Genomic DNA, 25,698 nt, shown 5'->3' on the forward strand with positions numbered 1-25,698 from the left:
CACACCTCTTCCTACTTCCTTCATCCCCTGGAGCTGGTGGAGAATGAGACCCAGGAAGATATTTCTTCCATTCCTGTCTTCTAGGTGTGATTTCCTAAAAGGGTCAGTAATACTGGACCACAGGAATGAACTCGACATGTGCTGAGGTCAAGATGCCAACATCTGGGGGACTCCAGGTGTGTAGAGGGTAGCACCATTAAACCAGCGAGTTCATGCAGGTTAGCTTGGTGGGTGGGCACTGCCTGCCCCCCGGGGGCCTGTGTGTTGTGGTTGAGACAGGGCTGTACCAGACATTCTGGCAGAGCCACCAGCCAGAAGTCTTAGCCATGAACTCATCCTCCACAGCCCTTGCCACCCACCAGAGCCTTACAGCTAACCTCTCCTCCCAAGAGCAGTAATGCCTCACCCCTGGATCCTGGCAGTGGCACCCTAACAGCTCTGGGCCACTGGTTAAGCATTGACTGAAACCTGAGTTTGGCTCTTTGAATTACCAGTTACTAGCCGTGTGTACCGGGGGCTACAATTTTGGTTCCAGTTTCACTTTATATAGCGTTTTTGCCTATTATCATTACCCAAGATACGTGTATGATTGTATGAATGGAGTGACTCTATATCATGTACAACCAGAGAAATGAAAAGTTGTGCTCCATTTGTGTACAATAAATCCAAATGCACTCTTCTGTCATGTATAACTAATTAGAACAAACAGCAATTTTAAAAATGGGGATAATACCACTCTACAGGGCTGCTGGTTGGAGCTCTGTGTACACATACAGATCAGCCCACAGCATGGACTTAACATTGGTCCTGACCCAAACTGTTCCAAAGAGATGTGTGGTTAGGGAATGAAATAATGTGAAGGGACAAATATCACCCTCTTTCGTGGACTGACACAGCCAAACTTAACTGCTTGCCTTTAGTTTACAAGTACCTGCCCCTCAGGTCCTGGTGAAGGCTTGAGTGTCAAAACAGGAAGAGGGTGTGAGGCATCAGAGTCGTGTTTATTTTTGACCCCCAAATTACATGTGCAGGCTGGCCATGTATATTCTGACCTGTAGGATGGAGGTAGGGGTGGAACTCTAAATTACCAGCCAAGAGCGCTTAAATGTGCAACGGAAACACAGACCACATCACGGAGGAGTAGAGGCAGATCTTGCTTGGTGAGCAAGCTCATCTCTAGAACAAACTGACAGGGCACTTGTGCTGGTGAGTCATTTGTCTTTTTCTTTATAGTGAGAAGGGGGTTAACCTTAGGCAGGTTGGGGTTCTCAGACTCCTGCCTGCAGCAGGGCACAGAGCAAAATGGCCAGGCTACGGGGTTCATCTGTGCTTGGTTCTCATTCCACTGATGCCGTTTGCTGCTTTGAGGATTAAATTAGAGAAATGTGAAACTACTGACTCTTGGTTCTGGGCACACAGTAGGTGCCCATAAGCTGAGAGGACTGCTCGGACTGGTGTAAACAGACACCAGGGAGGTAAAGAGAGTCTCGTTACTGTCCATATTTGTTCACTGAATAATCTCTGTCTTCCTTTCATTTCTTTTGCATTTTATAAAACAAGCTGTTATTCCAGATTACTGTTTTTTTTTTTTCAGTATAAAACAATATGCCACTGTAGAAACTTTGGCTACTATAGAAAAATATAAAGGACGAAAGGAACTAAGTCATTCACAATTTTACCAGCTGGAGGCAAACTGATGATAAAATGTGGTTATTTTTCAATTTAAAAAAATAAAAATCACAATTATAAAGTTTATCACCTATCATAGATTGTCAATCAAGGGTCCACAAAATAAGGGGCTCACGAACTTCTAGAATTGCAGGTGTGTGTATATATTATTTCTGAGGAAAGATCTATAGCTTCCCTGCAATTTTAAAGGGGTTTATGAATAAAAAAGGTGAAGAATCAGAATAAAATAATTTTTTGCCACCTATTTGTTGTAACAGTTATAGCTAATATTTTTTTTCATTTTAACTAATAAATTTTTCATATTAACTAATAACTTTTTCATATTTACTTTGTGTTTACACTGTTCCGATCATGTAAATGCATTTTTTCCCCCAAACAATTGAAGGTACTTTTAAAACATTTTGGTCATATCCTATGTCTGAATTGTAATGATCATTTATTTATTACCAGTCTTTTTACATTATTTCTAAGTTACTTTAATTTTCAGAAATCAACATAGGATTTTGATTACAGAAGATAAAGAAATGGATGCTTGTGCCTTTCCCTCTAGGGGCAGTGATTTTTAATATTCTATCTGCACAGAGCTGTCCAGTCCCCATCTGCCAGCATTATACTCAAGTTTACCAATTATCACACAGATATTTGTTCAGGTCCTTTGAGTAAATGTGTAGTGCCAGTGTAAAGATCCAGCAAAAGCCGGAAGAGGATAAAAGAAGACAAGAATAAATTATGTAATAAGGAGTTAGACCATACCCTCAAGATAAGGAGAGCTACCTGTTTCTCACTTTAAATGAGTAAAAAAAAAAGTTTTTGTCCCCAATGAAGCAATAACACACACAGATCACCATCTGACCTACTTAAGTTAGTACTCGAGAAAGCTTTTTGGCAGGATACCTACTGGTTCACCTATCATCCTTAGAGATCTGACCTTCTGTAGTCTAGGTATGGGGACTATTTACTGAGCAATGCTGTCCTTTGAAGGGGGGAAAAGGCACTTCTGGCCCCAGGAAAGATGGAGTCCACAGGAGCACCAGGGTGCGCTGCTTCCAATCGGACTCAATTGTATGTAGGAAAAGAAGTATCTCCACTGGATTAAAGAGGGGAGATGGCCTCACCTTTATATGCTGTCATCTGGCCTCTCGGGTTTTTGACTGTGCTGAACCCTGCAAGGGGCTCTGTCCAAATACCTGTTCTTCTTAAGACATCTTCTGGAGGAGCTGGAGGGTTATGAACCTGGGTCACTGGAATGAGCTGGCAAGGGCTAAAGGGCTAAAGTGGCTAGGTTGGCCTGGCACTCTTTAGCCCAACCACAGGTTATATCACTCATGTCCTTAGCAGGGCCACAGGGCAAACAAGGGTCAGACGGAAGTGAGTGCGCTGTAGGCATGGAGCCCCAGGCAAGAAAGTCTCACTGCTAGGGTCCACCCAGCTGGCTCCCATTTCAATTGGGTCTTCCATTTGTGAAAGAAGACCAAAAATACTAATCTTAGACACTAAGGCATGGCCATTCCCCAAGATATCCACCTTTAAAGAGATTCTTAAAGATTAAAAAGTCTTCAGGAAAGGTCTCTGATGGTGGCTGTCATGAACTGTGACAGATGATATGGGGAAAATCTGGGTTGGAGAGTGAGGACAGCCACCCAACTCTCTAGTCATGAAGCCAGCTCAGCCAAGGTACTGGGCAGTGTGAGCTTTTCCAGTGCCTTCCTTTTCCACCTGTCACCCTTTTAAGGAGATGTAAGCAGGAAGGACTTCCCACCCTGACAGAAGTCCTTGTCATCCCCAAACATCTCTGGTCACCAGAAGTTTCCTGACAGGAGAACCTCTCTTACTTGAGCTTCAGAAATTTCGCAAATGGGGCAGAGGATGGGCAGACAGCTGCTGTGAGGCCTGGGTGGATGAGGACAGGCCCCCTCGTGCGGAGCAAAGGGGCCTGTACCTACTGGAATGCATGGTGGTTTTTGTTTTCGAAACCACTGAGGGCAGGGTTTTATGGGATATGTGTGGGGACTAGCTGGGTGAGATCCTGAGAATTCTAGGGTTAACAAAATGTTCCTCATCTGGTCTGAACAGCTTTCCCTAGGAACTGGTCACCTGCAGTATGCTTGACTTTGCTGTTACCAGGCAGAACACTAGTGGGTGATGCCTACTTGTACCTACAGGGGGCAGTGGTAAGACAGGAGTGCCATTCTCAGTTCCAAATATAATTCCTGGGTTTTTACTCACAGGAGAACCTCAGAGTAGACGCCATGGAGGAGTATGATTACTCAGATCCCATGCTCTTCAACACCTCCAGTGACAGTAGCAAGGTGCACGAGGGCTTCCTGCAGTTCAGAAAGATCTTCCTGCCCTGTGTGTATGCAGCAGTGTTCATCTCTGGCCTGGTGGGGAACTCCCTGGTGCTGGTCGTGTACATTTTCTACCATAAGCTGAAGAGCCTGACAGATGTATTCTTGGTGAACCTGCCCCTGGCTGACCTAGTGTTTGTCTGCACTCTGCCCTTCTGGGCCTACGCAGGCTTCCATGAGTGGGTCTTCGGCCAGGTCATGTGCAAGACCCTCCGGGGCATATACACGATTAACTTCTACACGTCCATGCTCACCCTCACCTGCATCACCGTGGATCGCTTCATCGCTGTGGTTCAGGCCACCAAGGCCTACAACCAGCAGGCCAAGAGGATGACCTGTGGCAAGGTCATCTGCTTGATTATCTGGGTAGTCTCCCTGCTGGTTTCCTTGCCACAGATCATCTACAGCAACGTCCTACATCTCGACAAGGTCATCTGCGGCTACCATGATGAAGAGATTTCCACCATGGTTCTTGCCTCCCAGATGTCTCTGGGGTTCTTCCTGCCACTGCTTGCCATGATCATTTGCTACTCCGTCATCATCAAGACTCTGCTTCATGCTCGAGGTTTCCGGAAGCACAAATCTCTAAAGATCATCTTCCTCGTGGTGGCCGTGTTCCTGCTCACCCAGACACCCTTCAATCTTGTCAAGCTCATTCGCAGTACGAGCTGGGAGTACTATGCCATGACCAGCTTTGACTATGCCATCATGGTGACAGAGGCCATTGCATACCTGCGGGCCTGCCTTAACCCTGTGCTCTATGCCTTCGTTGGCCTCAAGTTTCGGAAGAACTTCCGGAAACTTGTGAAGGATATTGGCTGTCTCCCTTGCCTGAGAGTCTCAAGTCAGTGGAAGTCTTCTGAGGACAGTTCCAAGAGTTGTTCTACCTCTCACAATGTAGAGGCCATCAGCATGTTCTAGCTGTTGGCCTTGCTGGACTTGGAGAAACTGCTCTGGAATTGGCAGGAGCATGGCTATGTCCTCTGGAACTGATGAGGGAGGCTTTGTTTATAGCATCTGCATTCTCACAGAGAAGATATCAGACATGGTGGCTGGCATGCAATGCTCTGTAGACATGGACATACCCTGCTCTCTTCTTAAGACCCAGGCCTGATGCTCAAAGTGTGTGGGGGGGCTACAATTTTTAAGGACTTCTTCATCCCCAAGAACACTGAAGCCAAGGGGAGAGGATCTTAGGGTCTCAGGTTTGTCATTACTGTGACTGGCGCTGAAGGCTGAAGAGGGAGCACAGACAACAAAGCTGTTGGTGGAAGGTGATATGCTGGCTCCCAAGTACAGAAGACTCTTCTAACCACTGAGCAAGGAGTGGAGATGGGAGTGGCCTTGAAGACAAGTGAGGTCTATGTGGCTCAGACATCAATCACCAGGCACCGAACAGGAATGAGGACAATGTCTGCCACACCTTGGGTTTTGACTTTTGCATAGATGATGCTTAGGTTCTCTCTGACTAATCCTGGGAGGACCAGCCCTGGAGACTGTATGTGGACCCAAATTAGAGTTGGCTGAAAATTCCACTGGTCCATGAACATGCTAGAAGAAGGTGCAAAACATCTTAAGACTAGAACAAATCTAAGCGTCACTTTTGGAGTGGACCCTTCGGTGGCTTCACTCATTTAAAAAAGGGAATTTATCAAAGACCTGCCGCATGCACATATACAAATGTGCACGCACACACCCACACACATCAGCGACGTATCAGTTTCATGACCAGAAATAAAAATCTTAGTCTTCAAACTACTTTTACCTGTAGGAGCATTCAACTTTAATGCTGGTGTTTGGACACACAAAAACAGTTACTGGGAGGGAGGAGCGGAAGTTCACTGGATTGGATGGGGGTCGGTGGGTGGGGAGGTTGGGAATGGAGAGGGGATGGGAATGGGAAAGACAGTAGAATGAATCGGACATAACTTTCCTATGTTCATATATGAAATCACAACTAATGTAACTCCACATCATGTACAGCCACAAGAATGGGTAGTTATACTCCATGTATGTATGTCAAATTACATTCTACTATCATGTATAACTAAAAGGAACAAATAAAAAAATACACAAGATGTATGAAAATATATTTTTAAAAAACCCAGTTACTTCTAGGCTCAGAACACAAGAAATAAGTTAAAACTGCAAGCTTCTGGGGCAATGTCTATGAAGGAAATGAACACATCAATGGTAATAACCCTGCTCTTTCACTGTGGTTTCTAGCCTCCTGCCCAAAATGAGGGGTACCTCTGTTCAACTTCTATAATACAGCCACAGGATGAGAGAGTTTTAAATGTCAGACTTTACAAAAGTTCATTACATCCTGACAATCTAATAAACAAGTTAAAGGTAATTGTTGGGTGTACGCATCCCTCAAATCACTGGCCAAAATGCGGAGAATCATTTGTAACAGCTAAGTGGAGTCCCCCAGGAGGTAAGGGAGGCCAGACTAGCTCAACCATGTGGTCTGGGAGTCAGACAGACAATAGGTCAGAGCTAAATCCCTGATATTCACCAGCTGACAAGACCCTAAGCAAATCCTAACTTCTGCCCACCTACTTCTTTCTTTTTGGTGAGGCATGGATCTTAACAGCACCTACCTCTCAGGGATGGTATGAGGGGGACTTGAGATAATAAAAGCAAAGCCCCTGGCACAGTTTGCATTCATGGGTAAGAGTACCCCCAAGCCAGGAGTAGTTATTCTTTCTTATGAGACCTATTGAAGCAGAATGGAAGCCTTCTACATCAGCAGTGTGCCTCCCGAGGGGTGGTTCAGCTGAGCACAGGCCAGGCCTTGAAAGGCCCACGTGATTCCATGCTCTGTTTCATAAACATGCCACATGCATCCATGAGGAGAACTTCCTAATTACACTCAGGCCACATGGACCAAGCGCTTCCTCAAACAACCAAGTCTGCACTCTGCAGGGTGGCGAGGCTGACTTTTATCCTCTAATGGGCTTTCAAGGGGGAGTTTTGGTCATCCCTCTTTGTGCATTTATCTTAATGAGGAACACTTCTGACAGAGCGGCCACTAGACAGTCTCCAGCTTCCTTGACAGTGTCTTGGAAGAGAGAAGCAGGGCTTGGGCACTCAGCCAGTGCTGGGCAACGCTCCCTCCTGGGCACCCCTGGCCAAGTCACGCAGCATCCCCAAGGCTTGGTTCACCATTCACACAACTGGCCGACAAGAGTACCTACTCCTGGGGCGGCCATGAGGCATGGAGTGCAGTCCAAGGGCCATGCGTGAGCCAACATGAGCATGGCAATGGAGGGGGACTGCTGGGGCCGCGGGCTTTCCCTGACCGAGTGCCTGCCTGCAGAGTAAGTCAAGTGAGACAGGGTACCTACTGGAGTGTGTCCTCTCCCAAGCTCCCTGCAAAATCATTTGTACAGGTCCTTCCACAGCTTAGAAAAATGCTGTCTGATTGTCCCCAGGACAGCAGCAGAACCTTCCTTCAATTCCTCTATCTCCTCCGACACTCGCTGGTCCCCTCTAGGTACTTGTACGCTACCCTTGAGAGTAGACCTGGGTCATCACTGGCAATAACCAGAAGATGCTCTTGTAACAGCCTCCATTCCACAGAAGAGGAGCCTGAGTCAGGGGAGGGCAAAGTCAGCTCTCAACCTCAGACCTGCTCTTCTCCTCCCTGCCTTGGCTGCCCACAGCAGAACATGGTGTCAAAGGCCTAGGATGCAAGGGGGACTAGGGGCAGGAGGCCAGGTAGATGAGGATCCACTGGAATCCAGACTCCCCTGGGCGTGTCTTTGGAGTCTGAGGGTAAAAAATGTGCAACACCCCAACAAACTCCCAGCTTATAGGGGTAGTAACATTCATGGCTCCAGCCCCAGAGAGAGATGTAGTAGAGGCCAGAGGCCTGCATCATCTGAGATGTGCTAAACACAAGGTGATCCCGTGTCAGGGGCCCCTTGGCCACCCAGGTGTTCTCGGTGAGCACACTGGTGGGAAGATGGTGGCCACAGAAGGAAAAACACCATTTGATAGGAAGGCTGACACCGTCATACCTATTTTTCAGATGAGAAAATGAGCTCAGAGAGATTAATACCTGTGACAGCTCACACAGCAGGGTGCCTGCTAACTCTGCACTCGTCTGAAGGTAGAGATATTGGGTTAACCCAAGCACAAGGTGGCTTTATAACCATATCCTGTTCTTGTTTTGTCTCTGAGATACCAGGCATCCAGTCTCCTGGCTGATGACCACAGTTCCCCCACTCTGACCACGAGCACTAGTTCTGAAGCAATTACTGGCAAAGAGGCTCTGTGGGCTCATTTGCTCTGTGGGCAAATTTCAGCTCCCGTGTCAACCAGGTATCTGGAGGAGAAACTTCCTTTGAAGAAGATGATGGGGCTGTGGTGTGCAAGGTACTGAGGTCTTGCACAGCAGTGGACACACACACAGCTCAGCTCCTGACACTGCAAATCAGTGCTGAACTTCAGGGAAACAGTTCACCTCTAGAGAAGGCTCTAGGTGACAGGCCGTGGCTCAGTCCTTTGCATAAAAGACTCTCATCTACTCTTCCTAAGAACCCAATGGGCAGGTGCTATTCCAGTCTCTTCTGCACAGGAGAGGGGACCGAGTTCAGGGACTGCACTGCTATGGGCCATGAAGCCTGGAGGTGGCAGGCCGGGGACTTGTTCAGATGTGTTTGATTCTAGAGCATAAGTTTTGTACCACAATCTGTGTATCTAGTGGCCAAGAAGGGAGGCTGTGCACAGTGGGGGCTGAACAGAGGCCAAGGGGGTCAAAGCCTGATGCCCCTGCTGGCTCTTGCCCAACATCTTCTTCTGATTCAGCAGCTGACAAGAGCTTGGTTTCCTTCTCTGCCTGCCACCTCAATCCAGAGAACAGCTGGATACCTGGTCACGTGCACCACAGGAGAGGGGCTATACACTTTTGTATGCTACCATTTGGGCAGAACCAAGTATGGAGGATCTCTGGGAGGTTGCTTAACAAGTTCCTGGCACAACTGCCAGGTCTACCTGTGCAGCTGACTGTGGTACTTTCTTTGTTCCATCACTGCCAGGATAGATGGCAAGCCACCTCTCAGTCCTGCAATGTGTGTATGTGTGGAGGAGGGGACAGGCAGCAGGGGAGAAGGGCAGGATTTTGATGGGCAGATGGAGATGTGAAGTTCTGAGCCCCTAGTCTAGTTCTGATGCTTATGAGGACAGGACAAGTCATGCAACCTCCCAAGGCCTCAGTTTCCTCACTGAAAAATGGGACTGGAATGTCTTCTCCTAAGCAAGGGGCCTAAATGAGGCTGTGTAAGGACACCAGAGACGGGGAAGGGGCTCCACAATTGCATTCAACAGCACCATGTCCAAGGGCCTTTTTCTCCCCGAGGGTTTGGACTTGGTGCTCAATCCCACCTGGACCACTGCTTATCTTGGATCTGCTTATTCTTCCTGGTTTCCTGCCAGGGATGCTCATGTAAATCCAGGGATCTAGACCTCCCACCCTTTCTCAGACTCCTGGTGTTTCTGACTGGGTCTTAAGACTCAGAAAGGAAAAGAATGTAAGGCAAAGCTGCCGGACAGGCTTGGGTATATCTCTAGCTAACCCACAAAGAAGTCCCCATGACACAAGCCTTTGCTGACAAGGAGTAGCTCTTCACCCACAGGTGAAGGGCGGCAGGGCTTGCAGGTTCCCATCACAGTCCCAGATCTGCCTTGGAGGCTTCCGGCATCCTGGCCGGCAGTTTCCTTTCCCTGAAACAGTTCCTAATTTCCCAAGAACAAAACCATACATATTTGTCAGCAGGCGGAATACCTTCTGCTTTTGTTCCTACTGGGAAAGGGGAAGGTGAGGGGTTATGAGAAAGGGAGCTGCAGGGGGATCTCTTCTCATGCAGGTTATGGGAGGCAATGAGACACTTTCAAGCCAAAGGTGTCCTCCTGGGCCCCTAGGCTGCTGGTTCTGCTCACCGTACCCACTACGTACTGACTTGACAGGTGATAAAAGCTGAATACTTGCAAAGCTCTCCTCATAAACCTTGTTGGAAAATAGCTCCACCAGAAAAATGAGAGGGTCAAAGGGAGAGTGAGCACAAAGTACACCTGCAGCTGATGTTTCTGTCCCTCCAAGGGCTGCCCTGACCATGCCAGCTGCAGTGCTCTCACAGTGCTCAGGAGGGCACAGCCCAGGTCAGGTCAGATGAGTGGAAACTCCCTTGAGCACTGCAGGTTGCAAGTTGACAGACTTGCCTCTATTTTTGCTGCTGTCAGACTGTGGGACCCGGGTTGGGCCTATCTAAAGGATGTCTGAGAAAACACATCTACCTAAGACGACTGCAGCTAAGTCTGAGATTCCTTTCTTGTGGCATTGTTACTGAGTCTGAAGAGTGTCTCCCAAAGATGAACTGAACTCACTGTTTTATAACTCAAGGAAAAAGCTCCCCCATTACTGAGTCTAAGACAGTCCCTAATCGCTGCTGATTCTGCCCCTCTGCACCTTTCCTCTCCTTCTTGGAGCACTTTCACTGAAGTCTCCCTGACTGTGTGGGCTGCATGTTCTCCCTAACCCCCAGGGCCCAGTGGTCCCCAGGGTCATTCTGTTCCACTAGTACTGGGCCACATTCTGCTTTCATGGGCTGGCGAGCCAGGTGGGTAGGTGGTAAGGTGAGTAGGACTGGGAGCCTGAGGGCTTGGGAACAAAGCTTGTAAAGGTCAGCATGTTGCAGAACCATGGCCAAGGGCAGCATAGCACGGGTTGCTTTTTATATGTTTGGGTTGCTTTTTATGGGCCTAACAGTGTGTCTCTGCTTCAAATTCTCAGGCTGAAGCTCAACCCTCAATAGCTTAGACTAACTGTGTTTGGAGATAGGGAAAGATGATTAAGTTAATGAGGCTATAGGGTGGGCTCTAATCCAGTATAAGAGGAGTAGATAGGAGATACAGGGAGGTACCAGGGGTGTGTATACAGAAGATAACCATGTGATGGGACAGCAAGAGGGTGGCCATCTTCAAGCCAAGGAGAGAGGAGGTACCATTTCTGCTAGTACTTCCATCTTGGACTTCCAGCTTCCAGAACTATGAGGAAGTTAATTTCTGTGGGTTAAGCTACTCAGTCTGATATGTTGCCTAAGTAGACACATACAGTTGTCCAAGCCAAGGAAGATGCCTTAGAGAAGATGCCGAGACCAGGGTACCACTGAGACATTCCCAGGACTCTCTGGCAAGGTTCCACACTGACCATTCCCCAAGTGCTGGCACTCTTCATGTGCATCCTGTTCCACCCTCTGTTCTTTAGCAAAGGCAGCCAATCCGGCTTCCAGTGTCTTACTTTCCTGGTCTTTTGATAAGAAAGTTCAAGGGACAGGCACACAATGAGCACCCAGGGAACGGAGGTGACGTCTACTCACTGTTCGGCCACATTTGGATCAAAAGAGTCAGTTTCAGTGGGTGTTTCAGGCAAGGAGAAGCCGGATTCCTGGATCTGGCACAATTCCTCATCTGTGATGATGTCAAACACAGCGTCATCTGGTGGCCTGAAGTCTGAGTTTGTTCCTGGATGGGAGAGGAGAGCAGGACAGAAGAGACACACAAATCATCATACACAGGATAGAGAAGGGTCTGTGGGAAAGTGAGGTGTATAGCTATACAGAACAAGCTGCTGGGACATGCCTTAAATGGTCACTCAAATGATGGCTTTTATATTCAGATATGAGACATTCTAGAAAAGCAAAGGGGCTGCAGATGAGACTGAATGAACAACCTGAGAGACTTTTAAAATAAAATCAGGGGCTTAGAAAGATTTCAGTTTCTAACTTCTCTAAGTCCATTACTTTGAAGGAAAAACCTATCAAAATGTTCTCAGGAAAGAAACAAGAAAGAACACACCTTTCTGTGCCACTGACTCCCTGCTTTGTAAGATACAGGCAGTATGTGCTTGTGCCTCTTGGAAGCAGGATTATGACCTGCACAGCACCCCTCCCTGCCCAAGCCACTGTGAGTTGTGGCAGACTTTTCCTCAGCTCAAGGAGCTACAGCAAGAATTACGCTTCCAATCAGGGGCCTTGTGTTTGACCTTGTAGGCCTTTCAATAGGACGGCCACTATAGGGAAGCTACTGGGTCAGTTGTTCAACCATAAGCACTTGCTAGCATATATTATAGAAAATGTTAGGGCAAATATGAGGTGGAAAAAGATAAGAAAAGAAAAAACTGAGCAGATGGGGGATACCAGAAGTCAAAATAAGCAACCTCAGAACTTTGGTGTGGTGTCATTCTGTCATTGTTGGAACATCTTCCAGTGCACTGGGGTGAGGAAAGCCCCTGAGTTATTTAGTATAATGGTTCATGCAAGCTGCCCTGCTGTGCTTTAGAAGGAACAGTTTCCCTCTTATCTCAAGTTTGTATAATAGAGGATTTAAAGCATGGATTGGAAAAAGGAACCCACAGATTGGCTTTTTCCTTAGACCTAACTACATTCCTGAATCTGTACTCTGAGACTGGAAGAAGGATGATAAAAGAGGCAACAGGGATCCAAAATGATGTTCATTGAGAGAAATCAGAAACCTAAGTAAATAGGAAGCTATATCATGTTCATGGATTGGAAAAGTCAATTTTATTAAGATGTCAGCTCTTTCTAAACTCATCTGTAAATTCAAAGCAATCCTAATTGAAACCTCATCAGAATTTTCTTGTAAAAGTTAACAAACTCATTCTAGAATTTATACGGAAAAGCAGTAATTCTACAATAGCCAATACTTTGATAAAGAATAAAATTGAAGAACTCACCCATTCCTCTCTTTAAGATACCGTATAAAACTATGGCAACCATAACAGTACGGTACTGGTGAAAGAATAGGCACATAGAAAAATGGAATGGAACAGAAAGTCCAGATACAGATCTACATATAAGGTCAACTGATTTTTAACAAAGTTGCAAAAGTAATTCTGTGTAAAAAAAAATAGACTTTCAACCAATGTTGTTGGAACCACTGGACAACTATATACAAAACCAAACCAAAACAAAACAAGTAAATCTCTACTTATACTTTGCAACATACACAAAAATTAACTCTAAACAGGTCACTGGCCTACATATATAACCTAAAACTATAAAGCTTCCAGGAGAAAACAGAAGACTTTGAATACTTGGGATTAAGCAAAGCTAGCTATGACACCAAAAGAAAAGAAAAAAAAAAAATTGATCCATAAAAAATATTGATAAATTGAATATCATCAAAATTATACATTTCTGTTCTTTGAAGGATACTTCCATTCTTCAAAGAAAAATGAAAAAAAACAAGTTATAGATTAGGAGAAAATATTTGTAAAACACATATTTGATAAATAAATTTTATCCAGAATATGTAGAGGACTTTCAAAATTCAATATTCTAAAAAATGGGCAAACGATTTGAAGAAGATACTAAAGTTGTGCAAAGTACTTACAACTCCCATCCCTGAGCAGTTCTCTGTACCTAATAAATAATAAGGCCTGACAATTTCCTTGATGATCCACTTAAACAAAAGAAAAACAGCATTTCTAAAATCTGGTTGGCCGGCATCTAGGTCAAGGAGGAGTTCACAGGTTCAAATGCAAACAGCAGTGATGGCAGAGCAGAGATGACCTCCACTTCTGCCCTTATCATATCAGCTCTGCCTCACTGGGCTCTACATCCAAATTTTGGTGTCCACAGGACAGCCTGGCATGGTCTCTTAGGGTGTGCTGATGTAGAAGCAGAAGGAACCAATCCTCACTTCCTTTTACTGCTTAAGTGGAGGACACAAAGGAGAATACATCCTTTTTGGTCATTAAGAGAGAGTATGAAGGATATGGGCTGTCACAGATACACATCATGGTCTTCGGTTACTATGGGAGGGAGGATGGATACCAGGGCTGAGGCTCTGGAGGACAGAATTTTCCAAAGTGTGGAATGTATTCCACTGGTGGTACATATATACCTAGATCTCAAGTTAAATCACACTGAATCATATCAGGAAAAGGGTATTCTCTTTTTAATCCCAATATCAACAAGAAAGTTGATTGGTGGGGCATATTTTTAGCGCCTCTTTGACATCTAAGTTTGGAAGACATTGAACTGAGCTTGCTAATGCTAATTAACCACAATGGGGAAGGGGTGACACCTAGAATGTTGCAGGCAAGAGCTGACCTTGGTTTCCTATGGCCTGGGACCCAGCTTGGGTTGGTGACAACATGGGACTGAGCTCTCCCTGGCTAGTGCCTGAGCTGGTGCTATCAGGAGAGCCAGGGCCTTCACTGAACTTCCGGAAACAGGCTCGGCAGCAGCGTTCCTTCTTGCCACTGTGCTTGATCAGGACATAGTTGTTGCAGCAGTAGTAACAGAAGATGCGGCCACATATCCTGGGAATGAAACAGGGTGGAGCTGTGAGGATGAGGCCCTGTGGGTCTTCACAATCTGCTCAGCTCCAGACTGGGCTCTGTGTTGGGCTTTGGAGCCACATGGCTCTCTAGACCTGGCTATGCCCTTGGTGTAGAGGGCGAATGTAAGCCTACTGCACAAGACTCCATTAAAGGCATCCTGGCAAGTTCGGTGGGGAGAATGGTTTACTCCCGTAAGTCTTAGGAGGCAGGAGAGAGTGTGGCTAAACCCTCTTTTCCTGACACCACGCTGCAGGAGTGCATTCCACAGCTCAGGGGCTAAGGCTCTAAGAGACCAGATACTCACAGGCCTGTGCTGACCATTCTCCATCTGCCCTAGCTCCAACCTGCCCTTCATCTTCAGCCACCTTTTCTAGGCCCTTGGAGGTCTGTGCACCTCTGGCACTACCCAGATTCCCCTTCAGAAGCCTCAGGACCAGCTCTTGCTGGGTTCCAGCAATACTTTCCTCTTGGCTCCCTGTGGGAGCAGTCAAAGGGTTGCTGGTCTCTGATGGGCCACATCCCTGGGAGTCCCCTTAATCCTGTCCACACCTGTATATAAGTCTTTCCTGAGTGTCTTGCTAGGACCCCAACTAATACACCCTCCTCACCTGCTTCCCCAAGTCAATAAGAAACCTGCTCTTCCTAGAGAGTTGGCCATGGTACCCACACTTGTCCCAGATTCCCTGTTCAGGGCCACTGGCTGTGGTTCTGGGCCTGCAGAACAGGGTTTCGGTGGTGGCCTGAGAGCACTGCTGACCTGCAGTGGTGCCGTCGCACCATCCAGCTGAACTCCCGCTTGCAGTCGTGGCAGTGGTTTGCCTCCGTGTCCCCAAGCCACCTCTCCTCAGCACTGAGTTTCTGCTGGAATTCCAGGGCATCTGACTTCTGCCAGAGAGCATCCTTGTCCCTGGGACAAAAATCACATTAGAAGAAAGAATCCATGAGAATGAGAGAATTACCCTTGTTTCATTTCAGAAGACTGATGTCAAATTTCCCAAGTCCTAGGAGGAAAATGCACTCTCACCTTATAAATGCCCTCTGTTCCCATGCTAGGTCTCCTCTGTCAACCCAAACATGCAGGTTCTTTACTGACACCATGTATGTGGGAGCAAACAGGCGGCATGCCAACTTCAAGGAACAGCCAGAACTGACATGGGTCACCTGCCACTGGGGTATCTAAACAACACTGCAGATGACCCCTGCGGTTCACACTAAAACATGCTGTGCACGTGGACAGTAAATGTGTAAATCTGTGCAGTAAGCCCAGGAAGAACGTACTTCCTGGCTGAATCTTAATGTGCTCAAAGCCCTTCATGTTATGGTTTGTTCAAATAACCACTAATCACTGGTGAAGATCAAAATCCCCAGCTTAAAAATCTGATCAGATGCTAACTTCCTTTGATGGTATGGTCACTGTTGGAGGTCACATGGGAAGAGTGAGGATTTTCAGAAAGGTCTGCCTGATGCACCAGGGGATGTATGCAGAGATGTCCTCATGTCTGCTAGTGGTCATTTTCAGGGCTTCTAGTTCCTGAAGTGGTAAGTTTGGCTTTTTCGCATTTGGAACCCCAGCCAGCATCCTGAGGACTGATGTGGTCTCAGAATTGCTGACATAATAATAGAGCCACTTGGGTCCTAAAAAAAATTGGCTCCATCACCAGCCGGGAACCCCAAATCAACCACAGACCTCTTTCCTTAAGTAAAAAAAGCCTTAATTTGGAAATGACTGACCTATTCCAGGACACTTGTAATTGTCAGAAGGCAAGAAGATTTGTTCTCTGGACTAGCCCTGTTCTCCCAGCTGGTTCACAGCATCTGATCTTTCTGTTCCCGGAAGTCTGGGCACCCACATCCTGGACTATGCGAATGCTATCAGGAATGCCACTGGGCTTTTCTGTCACAGCCCTCATGACAATGGCTGAGCTAGGAGGGCACAGATGCTGAGTTTTAAGTCTGCAACGTGCAGGCAGTTTGCCACCTTGCAAATGAGTTGCAATTTGACTATCGTTATTTTATAATCCCTAAGGAATGAGGAGATGTAGGCATAGCATACCCTGACGCTGGGGGAAGTAGGACAGTAAAGAAGGAGAAAAGAGCTCATCAGCAAGGGGAAGAGAATAGGGAAATCCTATCAATTATTAAACATCATTTCTTGTCACTCTTGTGGCTGGGTACACAGAGTGGGAGAATGATCATATACCAATATGGAAACCAGATGGCTCTAGTGGGAACAGTGAGATCCAGCCTCCTAAGGCTGCCAGGGCCCAAGCAGACCCGGTAGGCACACGAGTGCTTAATAACAGGAGGTGTGCAAAAAACATGGAAGTGTTCTTTGCAGTTGTATGTCTTAAAGAAAACCAAGGGCTGGAGAAAGTCCCCAGCTGTGTGTTTGGGCTGATCCTCACCTGAGCAGCTCTATCAGCCGTTCCTCGAGGTACTTCTTGGTTCTGTTCAGGTCATCCAGGTCTGCGAGCATCTTCTGGTCATTTCTCTCCCGGTCTTTTGCCTCCTGGCAGAGTTTGTTGTAATACTCTTGGATTTTTATTGTGGCCTTTTCAAGTTCCTTCTGGGTCCTTGTGGAGGGACAGTGGTAAGTTTTCTTGATTAGCCACAACTTTCTACTTCCTGGTGCCTCTGGGGTCCCCCTGGCCTCTAATGAGGAATCCTGCTACCCTTTCAGCCTTTCCCTCTGCACAGCAGGGAGCCCTTGGTGTCTGCTCAAAGGTTGTGCATTACTCCAGAAAAAGACTCTTCTTATCCCCCTTTCCAATACAAAAATGAAATTCTGGGAAGGTAAGGTGATCTTAAGTTGCTAGGAACAACCCAAGTGACCTGAACTCTACACCCTTGGGTCTCGGACAGGGACTAAGGGTGAAGAGGGGCCTGAGGGGCAAGGCTCTTGGGGTGATGATGAGGGAGGAGCAGGAAAAACAGGAGTCAGGACAGAAAGGAGAGGCACAGCTTCCTGGAGGTAGCTACAGAGGAGACCCTAGCTCTCAGGTATCTTTGGTACTCTACACATGGGACATGGCCCTGAGCCCTCAGCAGGACTACCCCTGAGAGCAGTCCAAGGCCCAGTGAACTCTGTTCTGAGTACTCTGGAGTCTCTTAGTGTACGACAGAGGGTGCTGGCTGAACCAGGGTGTCTTCCCAAATTGGCCCATTGGCTACTCCCTATGGTGGTGGTTTCCAAGCTACCTCTATAAACTCCCAGGCCCCACAAGACCTTTGTAAGAGCACACTTAAACAGAGGGCCTTGTAGAGAGACTGGTTAGTACCTAACCTAACCTCATGTCCAGTGTAAAATTGTTAGAGTTGTTTATTAGAGACTGCCCACCAAAATGAGCTCATGGGTACACAAGCACAACATAAACCAAACAATATCCAATCCTGGGCAGATGGAATGTGCAACCTTGAGTAGTTAAAACAAATGCTCTTAGATCTTACAAATAACCACTGTTAACAGCATTTTCAAAAGTACCACCAACTCAAGAGGTTCTATTATTTTTTTTCTTAAGATTAATTATTTTCTTTTCTATTTTTAAAGTTAAAAATTGGAAACAAATAAAATGTAAGAGCAAATGAAGTTTATTTTTTGACAACTGCAATGAAACCTTATGTCAATAATGCTTTACAGGCATATGCCTGTAATCCCAGTGGCTCGGGAGACTGAGGCAGGAGGATCAAGAGTTCAAAGCCAGCCTCAGTAAAATCCAGGTGCTAAGCATACAAAATAGGGCTAGGGACGAGGCTCCGTGGTTGAGTACCCCTGAGTTCAATCGAAAGGAAGGAAGGAAGGAAGGAAGGAAGGAAGGAAGGAAGGAAGGAAGGAAGGAAGACGGACGGACTAGCACAAAAGGATGGAAAAAGGTTAAAAAGTTGAGGTTTTTTAAAATATTTAAATCATCAGAAGAACATGACTTGTCTAAGGGTAGCCAGGGTCCTACAGGATCCAAACACTGGAAAAAGCAGATGAGAAGAAATGCACATTCCAGCTACTGGACATCAAACACTCTGGCTCTCTCACTGAGCCTGGACCTAGTCTAGAAGGCAAGTGGTGACAGGAGGTCAGCAATGGCTAAAAAGGGAGGGACAAAGCCTCAGCACAACTGGGTACGCCTGTCTTTGCTGGTGACAATCCAGTTCCAACAAGCCCTGCCCTGTGTCAACAAGAAGACAGCTGATCCTGGTCCTTGGTACATTTGATCTCTTCATGGAGAAAATGGGTAAAAGAATACCTTCTTCGTAGAATGGATAGGAGGATTAAATAGCTAATTATGGGTTGAGTATTCCTAATCCAAAATGGTCTGAAATCCACAAAGATTTCTGATCCCAAGCATTTTGGATAAAGTATATTCAACTTGAACAAGCAAAGTAGTTAAAGTGGTGCCTGCAACATTTTAAGCATTATTTAAATGTCGACTATCATTATCCCTATTATTATTATGTCATAACTTTTAGCTCAGCTTAGTTTTCCCCAAGCATGTGGCTAGAGTGTGTCCTCCTTGCGGGCTGCAGCAAGCAGGAGCTAACTTCTCTGTGGCATACTTCTGGAACCTGCATTTTCGGAGTTTGTGGATTTCCTTGCAAAAGGATTTCCTCATTCTAGTATGAGTGGCTGAGTCTCTAAATGACTGCGCCAAACGCCCCCTTCCCTGATAACCACCAGATGCTGTGGGTGGACTAAGTGACTCACCTTTCCAGGTTCTCCCGCAGGGCAGCCCCCTCCTTGTCCTTCTTCAGCATGGCAGCCTGGCACTCTGAAAGACGGTTGCTGGTGCAGCTCAGCTTCTGTCCCATGTCTGCTTGGGAGGCCTGGAATGGGACATCAGGGAGAAGACACTCAGCATGCACAAATCCACCAGAGATGCCATCTAACCACCCCGGCTGGCAGGGTCCCTTGTAAAGGGAAAGGTTTTGTTGTTGTTTTTTAAGTTTAAGAGGTCAAGACCCTCACTGCGTATTTGTGTGACACAATTCTCAGCACCAACTGCAACTGGTCATAGTGGTTGAAGGGGTGACAGAATCTCAAGAGCGATGCTAGAGGTTGAGTAGCAGGGAGCAGGATTCACTTGTGGCACCAATGCCACCCCTGTGCTGGCTCAGTTTATAATCAGTGGCTAGAGAATGTGACAGAGATGGCCAAGGTGGACAACTTCCTTCCTTCACTTGGCAGCTCAGCCAGACCTGCCCAGGGAGTAGGGACACAAACTCAGGTGTTCATGAACTGATGACAGGGTGTCTGAACTGATGGAGACTTCAGCTTGGGAACGGGAGGGCTTACGAGGAGCCTTCTTAAATGGTCCAGTGAACCCAAACCAGATCTCTCCCTGCCAGGTCCACAGGAGGCCACAGCCCACCTTCAGCTTGCCCACAGCCTCCTCGGCGGCCTGCAGCTGCCGACCTCGTTCCTCAAGCTGGGCCCTGAGGCCTTTGCACTCCTCGCTGGAACTCTGGAAAGGATGAGAAAGAGATCATGAGAGATGGGCCCATGCTGAGACACCTTCAGCCTTATCACCCAAGAAAAAACCAGCCACGGCTCATTTCCCATACTGTCTTCTCAATAAGCTTTAGGCTCTACTGGTAACAAAAGACTTTCAGACTTACTAAGGAGAGAGACTTAGCTTGGTCCTCAAACTTAGAATTCAATTTCTGTGAAGGGAAAATGTGGCCTGTGAGTCTCATCTGGAGCTTCATGGGGCAGAGTGCCCTAGGGAGGGAGGCACTTCTGGGGAGGTGCGTGGAGCTGCCTAAGAATGGAGGGTGAGGAGTGGCCTGAGAATACAGAGGCCTTGAGGCAGACAGACTAGTGACAAGCCCCCTGGCTTTGTTTTCTTCGAGCAGCCTCGGGCACATGGTAACTGCTGACCTCACAAACTTGTCTGTCCCAAGGACCTAGTGAAAAACGGAGTCAGCTCCCTATACTGCATCTATGGGTAGAGCATCTAAAGGAGCTGGGATCCAGAGACAGGACCTGAGCCAGGACCTGGCTCTCTATAGGGGTTTCCAGGGGCCAAGGCAGGGTTTGGAAACTAACATGCCCAATGGGGCTGGCACATATGAGTGCAAGAGGAAACCAGAGGATGCGTGCTGCTTTGAAGTGGGTAGCCACTGTCAAGCACCTGCTGTCTGTTGCCATGTAGGAAAGCAGATGAAGGCTTTTAGATCTTGAGATTTCAAAAGAAGCCACAAAACTGAATTTGTAAACATCCTGCTCTTTAAATGTTGGCTACTCATTTAAAAACGTCTGTGTGGTCTAATCTCATCTGCCATGGCCTTGAGTTTAGACATGTAGGCTAAGGCATCACTCCCCAGTATTCTGTCCCTAACAAGTTCCTATAGAGAAGGCGCTCCTGGAGCTATAACAGCAGGAGGGGACTGCCCCTGTTGGCCTGTACCTCAAGTATATTCTGTGGCCTTCACCTGTCTCTTGGCTGCAGGGACAGCCTCTCATGGACCCCAGATGGTGGAAGCTAGGATTACCTTCAGTCTGCTCTGATAGTCCATGATCTCAGTGCTCAACTGGAACTTGAGAGTGTCATGCTCCTGCTGTGCAGCCTCCCGAAGGCTCTGGGCCTGCTGCTCGGCCTGGGCCAGCTGGGCCTGCAGGCCAGGCAGGGAGCTGGCTGCCTCCTCGGCTGCCTTCAGCTTCTCCTGCAAGTTCTCCTTTTCCTGCTGCAGCCCGGCCACTTGGCGCTCCAGGACCTCTCGCTCCCTCGAAGCTGCCTCTTTGGAGTCCCGGAGCTCCTGGGCAGCACAGGCCAGTGCTCCCTCCACCCGCTCCTTCTCTGCGGTCAGTGCGCAGACCTGGATGCCCAGCTCGGCCGTGTCGGTGTTAGCCCGGTGCAGTTGCTCTTGCAGTTCAGCGTGCTCCAGCTGGGCTTCCTCAGAGTTGCATTTTGCTTGGGTCAGTGCCTCCCGCAGGGCCTGCAGCTCTTGCTCTCTCTGCTGGGCTTCATCAGCCTTCTCTTCCTGCAGCGTCCCTTCCCGCTCTGAGCACTGCAGCAGCTCCTGGACGTGGGTCCTGTTGAGGGCTTCATTCTGCTCTTTTAGCTGCTGCACCAAGGTCTTGTGCTCCCTCAGAACTGCCTCAACCACACACAACTGGCTCTGCACCTTGTCCTGGTCATCTAGGGCTGCTTGGAGCTTGGCCTGGAGCTCTACCACCTTAGCCTGCAGCCGCTGGGCCTCCCCCTGATGGATTTCCAGCTGCGCTTGAGATATGGCCAGCTGGACTGCGTCATCTTGGGGTGGGCCGAGCCCTTGCTGGCCTTCCTTTGTGGTGAGGGTCTCAATCAGCTGGGTCTGCTGGTGGCACTGGCTCTCTAGAGCTCTGAGCTCCTGGCTCTGGGCCTCTGCCAACTGCCGGCACTGTTCTGCCTCCTTCCGGAGCTGCTGGCACTCACCCTCCTTACTCTGCAGGGCAGCCTCCTTCTCGGCAACCTGGGCCTTCATGGTCTCCTTGGCCTTCCTTACAGCCAGGAGACTGGCCTCCATCTGGTCACCCAGCTGCCGGATGCTGGCCTGCTCAGCCTCCAGGGAGGCCAGGGAGCCCTGGATGGCCGCCTCCCGCTGCTGCAGGGCCTGGTAATCGGCCTGCAGGGCCTGCAGCTTGCCCTCCAGGAGCTGGTTACGCTCAACCATGTTCTGCAACTCTTTCTGCAGCTCCCGGTTGGCCTGCTGAAGCTCCTCCTCCTGGGTGCCCTGCTGCCCCTCAGCACTGTCCATCTGTCCCTTCAGCAGGCACTGCTGCCCCTCCTCGGGCTTCTCAGAGGGCTGTTGCAAGGTGTTGTGCAGGGGGCCCGGGGACTCACTCCTCTCACTGATCGCGGGCTGCTCTGCACTTGGCTGCTCAGCAAGCCGCTCCAACGTGCCCACCTTCTGGTTGAGGTGGTCCTTGTCCTGGATGAGCTGCTTCTTCTGCTCCTCCAGGTCGCTCACACGCTGATTCGCCTGGGCCAGCTGGGTCTCCAGGAGCTGTAGCTGCCGGGTCTGCGACCTAGCCTCCTGCTCCAGCAGCTCCTTCTCTTCCTGCCGCCGCTGTTCTTCCTGTCTTACCCCTGCCAGCTCCTCCTTCAGGGAGCTCAAGTGGGCCAGTGACTCTTGCAGCTGCTGCTGGAGCAGGGCTACCTCCTGCCCCTTCCCAGACAGCTCTTCCTGGAGTGGGGCGATCTCCTTCGCTTGGCGCTCCAGGCCAGCCACAGCCTCCTCCTTCAGTTGAAGCTCCGTGGCCAGCTGCTCCAGCTGGGCACTCTGCTGCCGGTTGAGCTCCTGGACCTTGGTGCCCTCGCTTTCTAGGGCCTGAAGCTTTTCCCCCAGCTCCTTGATCTTCAGGGCCGAGTCAGCGGGCATGTGTTCTTGCTGCCACTCCATGTCCAGTGCTGGATCTGCCTTCTGTTCAGCCCTGGCCAGCCAGTTTGAGAGTCTGCTTAGAAGCTGATCCTTCTTGCCCAGGGAATCCCGTGCAGCCTCGAGCTCCCGTGCCAGGGGCTGCAGCATGGCCTCCAGCTGCTGCAGAGGTGAGTGGCCGTCTTCCTTCATGGCCACACCCTGCTCCAGGGCCTGTAGGCACATCTGCAACTCCTTTACAGTGTTCTGGGTAGCCTGGGTGACCTCGCGCTGCTTCTGGAGCTCGGTTACCAGGCCCATGAGGCGGATGTTGTCCTCTGCCGCAGTGTGTCCCCTCTCCTTCTCCACCTGTAGCTGCTCCCCCTGCGTGCTGACCGCTGCCCTTAGCTCCTGGTTCTCCCTGTCCAGTTGCTGCACACGCTCCTGCAGTTGCTTCTCCCGCATCTCCAGCTGGTCCAGCTCTAGCCGCATCTCATCAAAGCCCTCCAGGGCCTCGTTGTTTAGGGGACTGCTCAGGTCAAAGCTGGAGGCCATCTCCTGAGCCTGGGTGGTGGGGGAACACAAAAGACAAGTGGTTTTAGGGTAAAGCTACCTGGAGAAGCTTTAGAGTTTAATGAGAGCAGAAGTAAAAATAACTGACTTACGATGAGTCAACAAGCTATTCAAAGGACCAGAACACTTTTGCTCAAAGCTTGTGCCACAAGGAGATCAGCAGTATATTCCAAAGCCATGAGGCCAGGTGTGTGAGCTCCCCTGACATGCACACATGCATTTCCTGTCTGGCCTCTTCAACAGAGTTAACTGAATGGATGCTGGCTCTTAGACAATTTAAACTCAGTTATATTTAAATTGTCGCTTGCCCATTGTACCACACCCACCACCAGTGCTAGTCTGTTTCTTTCAAGATCCATTAAAATCTTTAAACTTAAAAAAGGCCTAAATGTATTTAATTGTAAAAATCTGAACTCCAGGAAGTACTAGATATAACTTTAGAGATTATTCTGCTCTGGCTGAAACAACAGGTATTTGAGGATATCACTCTTGAGTCACCAGGGGCAAGAACATACCCTGTTGACAAAATTGCAAGGTAATCCCCAGTGTTTTCAGCATTACCTGCAAGTAGCTGCTCACCAAACTGCTCATGCTGGAACTTCGGCTGGGGGGTTTCCATAGGTAAGCAGAAGAGCCGGCAGCCAGTGTCCTCCTGTGAGGTCACACAACAGACACACCTGTATTCAGAGCAGTAAACACACACATTCGTGCACAGACCTTGGTGGTCACTGTGCAACCAGGTGGTGGTAGGGGTCTGCTATGGTTTAGACATGTGAACCCAAGGGTTCACATGCTGGGAGTTTGGAACCTAGGGTGGCAATGATAAGAGGTGGTGGGACCTTTCCAAGGTATGGCCTAATGGGAAGCCCTTAGATCAACTGGGGGCATGCTCTTGGAAGGGCCTGGGGAACCCTAGCTTCTGGCTTCCCATTTTAGAGATGTGATCTCTTACTCCCATACATGGCTCCCACCACTGCCATCCACCATGCAGTGATGAAATCAGGGGGGGCCCTTGTCAGAGTCTGAGCAATGCTGTTTGGGTTTTCAGCCTCCAAAACTATGAGCTAAATAAACCCCTTTATAAAGTTAGCCTGCCTCAGGTATTTCATTATAGTGATGCAGAATGGATTAACACAGGGACACTGCCCTCCCAGATACAGTGTAAACACCTTCCACTGAAAAGCACATCTATGTAGATCTGTGACACCTACTCCATGGTTATAGTTTAAACATCATGGTTTCCCTCCACTGCCAAAAAAGAATTAAGTAAACATATTTTCCAATTTTTGTTTAAATTTTCTTTGAGCTTTTAGTGCCTGCCCTGATCAATCATATAGTGAGGAGCAAGTAGAAGTCAATTTGGTTAAAAAGGTCACTCTGTGTTTGGGGCTTATGATCATCACTTTACATTACACATATATATTGTGGCTGGAAGATCTGCTTCTAGATCATGTAACCACATTGGACAATGTAGATAGAGAATATTTACTTTACAGCAGAAAGATATATTGGCTAGCTAGCATGAGTCTAGAAATACAAAGACTGTGTGGTAACTTGTTTAGCAGGAACACTGCAATCTAAACATAGTTTTACCCCATCAGAATTATCATATATGACCTAAAAATTATTGTATGGTCAAACTCGATATTCTCCACAACCCAGCAATTATCCTTGTCAGTATCTATCCCAAAGATAGTTACATGTGTGCATAAGGAGATAAAGAGGGATGTTTGAGAAACACTGTAACCGTGGAAAAAGTGGAAGCAGCCTAACTATAGCTAGGGAATCAGATATGCAGTGGTTACTCACACAACAGAATACTCTATACCATGGGTCAGCATTCTTCTCTTGTAAAGGGCCAGACAATAAATAACTTGTGGTGTATATGGTCTCTGTCACAATTCAGCTATCACTGTGGCATGAGAGCAGCCACAGACAATGTGTAAACAGATGGCAAAGTTGGGTTCCACAAAGCCCTGGGGGATATGATTTGCCCATTCCTGCTCTATAACCATAGAACTCCACAGGCAAACACAAGTAAAAATTTCAGAACAGGCTGAAGCGAAAAAGGCAAGTGGTGAAGAGTTGTTGTCTCATGATACAATGTGTGCCTATTTATAAAATATACGTAAACAAAACTTTGTACAGTCAAAACATTATGGACACACACATAGTAAAAACAAGAACATTTGGAAATTGCACACATCAACGATGGGGCTATAACCACATCTGGAAAGGGAGAAAAGGAAACGAGGAAGATGGCAGTGGAGTGGGGCTTTTAGCTGAATGTACGGCATTTTATTTCTGAAAAACCCCAACCAGCACCCACCTGAAGGGACTCCCAGTGGCTGGGTATGGGATAATTTAAGTTTCAAAATGAATAATGAC

At 48.0% G+C, this 25,698-nt stretch overlaps 2 protein-coding genes across 2 annotated transcripts in view; one reads left to right on the forward strand and one right to left on the reverse strand.

Moving 5' to 3' along the window:
* Nucleotides 1–25,698, reverse strand: part of Fyco1 (FYVE and coiled-coil domain autophagy adaptor 1) — a 75,719-nt gene that overhangs the window by 27,218 nt on the left and 22,803 nt on the right. Inside the window, exons 7-14 of the mRNA XM_027932065.2 lie at nt 23,872–23,962; nt 20,893–23,301; nt 19,770–19,862; nt 19,106–19,224; nt 16,815–16,982; nt 15,167–15,316; nt 14,177–14,388; nt 11,420–11,564 (exon numbers count right to left, since the gene is read on the reverse strand). Coding sequence (XP_027787866.2) covers nt 11,420–11,564; nt 14,177–14,388; nt 15,167–15,316; nt 16,815–16,982; nt 19,106–19,224; nt 19,770–19,862; nt 20,893–23,301; nt 23,872–23,962 — 3,387 coding nt within the window. The remainder of the gene's footprint in view (nt 1–11,419; nt 11,565–14,176; nt 14,389–15,166; nt 15,317–16,814; nt 16,983–19,105; nt 19,225–19,769; nt 19,863–20,892; nt 23,302–23,871; nt 23,963–25,698) is intronic.
* Cxcr6 (C-X-C motif chemokine receptor 6) lies at nt 1,024–6,127 on the forward strand. Its single transcript, XM_027932066.2, has 2 exons — nt 1,024–1,206; nt 3,918–6,127. Exon 2 carries the CDS (start codon nt 3,939–3,941, stop codon nt 4,956–4,958), a length of 1,020 nt encoding a protein of 339 aa, XP_027787867.2. The 5' UTR covers nt 1,024–1,206; nt 3,918–3,938; the 3' UTR covers nt 4,959–6,127.

The sequence above is a fragment of the Marmota flaviventris genome, chromosome 1 (assembly GCF_047511675.1).
Source record: "Marmota flaviventris isolate mMarFla1 chromosome 1, mMarFla1.hap1, whole genome shotgun sequence".
Classification (NCBI taxonomy): Eukaryota; Metazoa; Chordata; class Mammalia; order Rodentia; family Sciuridae; genus Marmota; species Marmota flaviventris.

Bases quoted from the DNA above. Each gene is read 5' to 3' on its own strand.
- Cxcr6 (XM_027932066.2), top strand. From the start codon at position 3,939: ATGGAGGAGTATGATTACTCAGATCCCATGCTCTTCAACACCTCCAGT.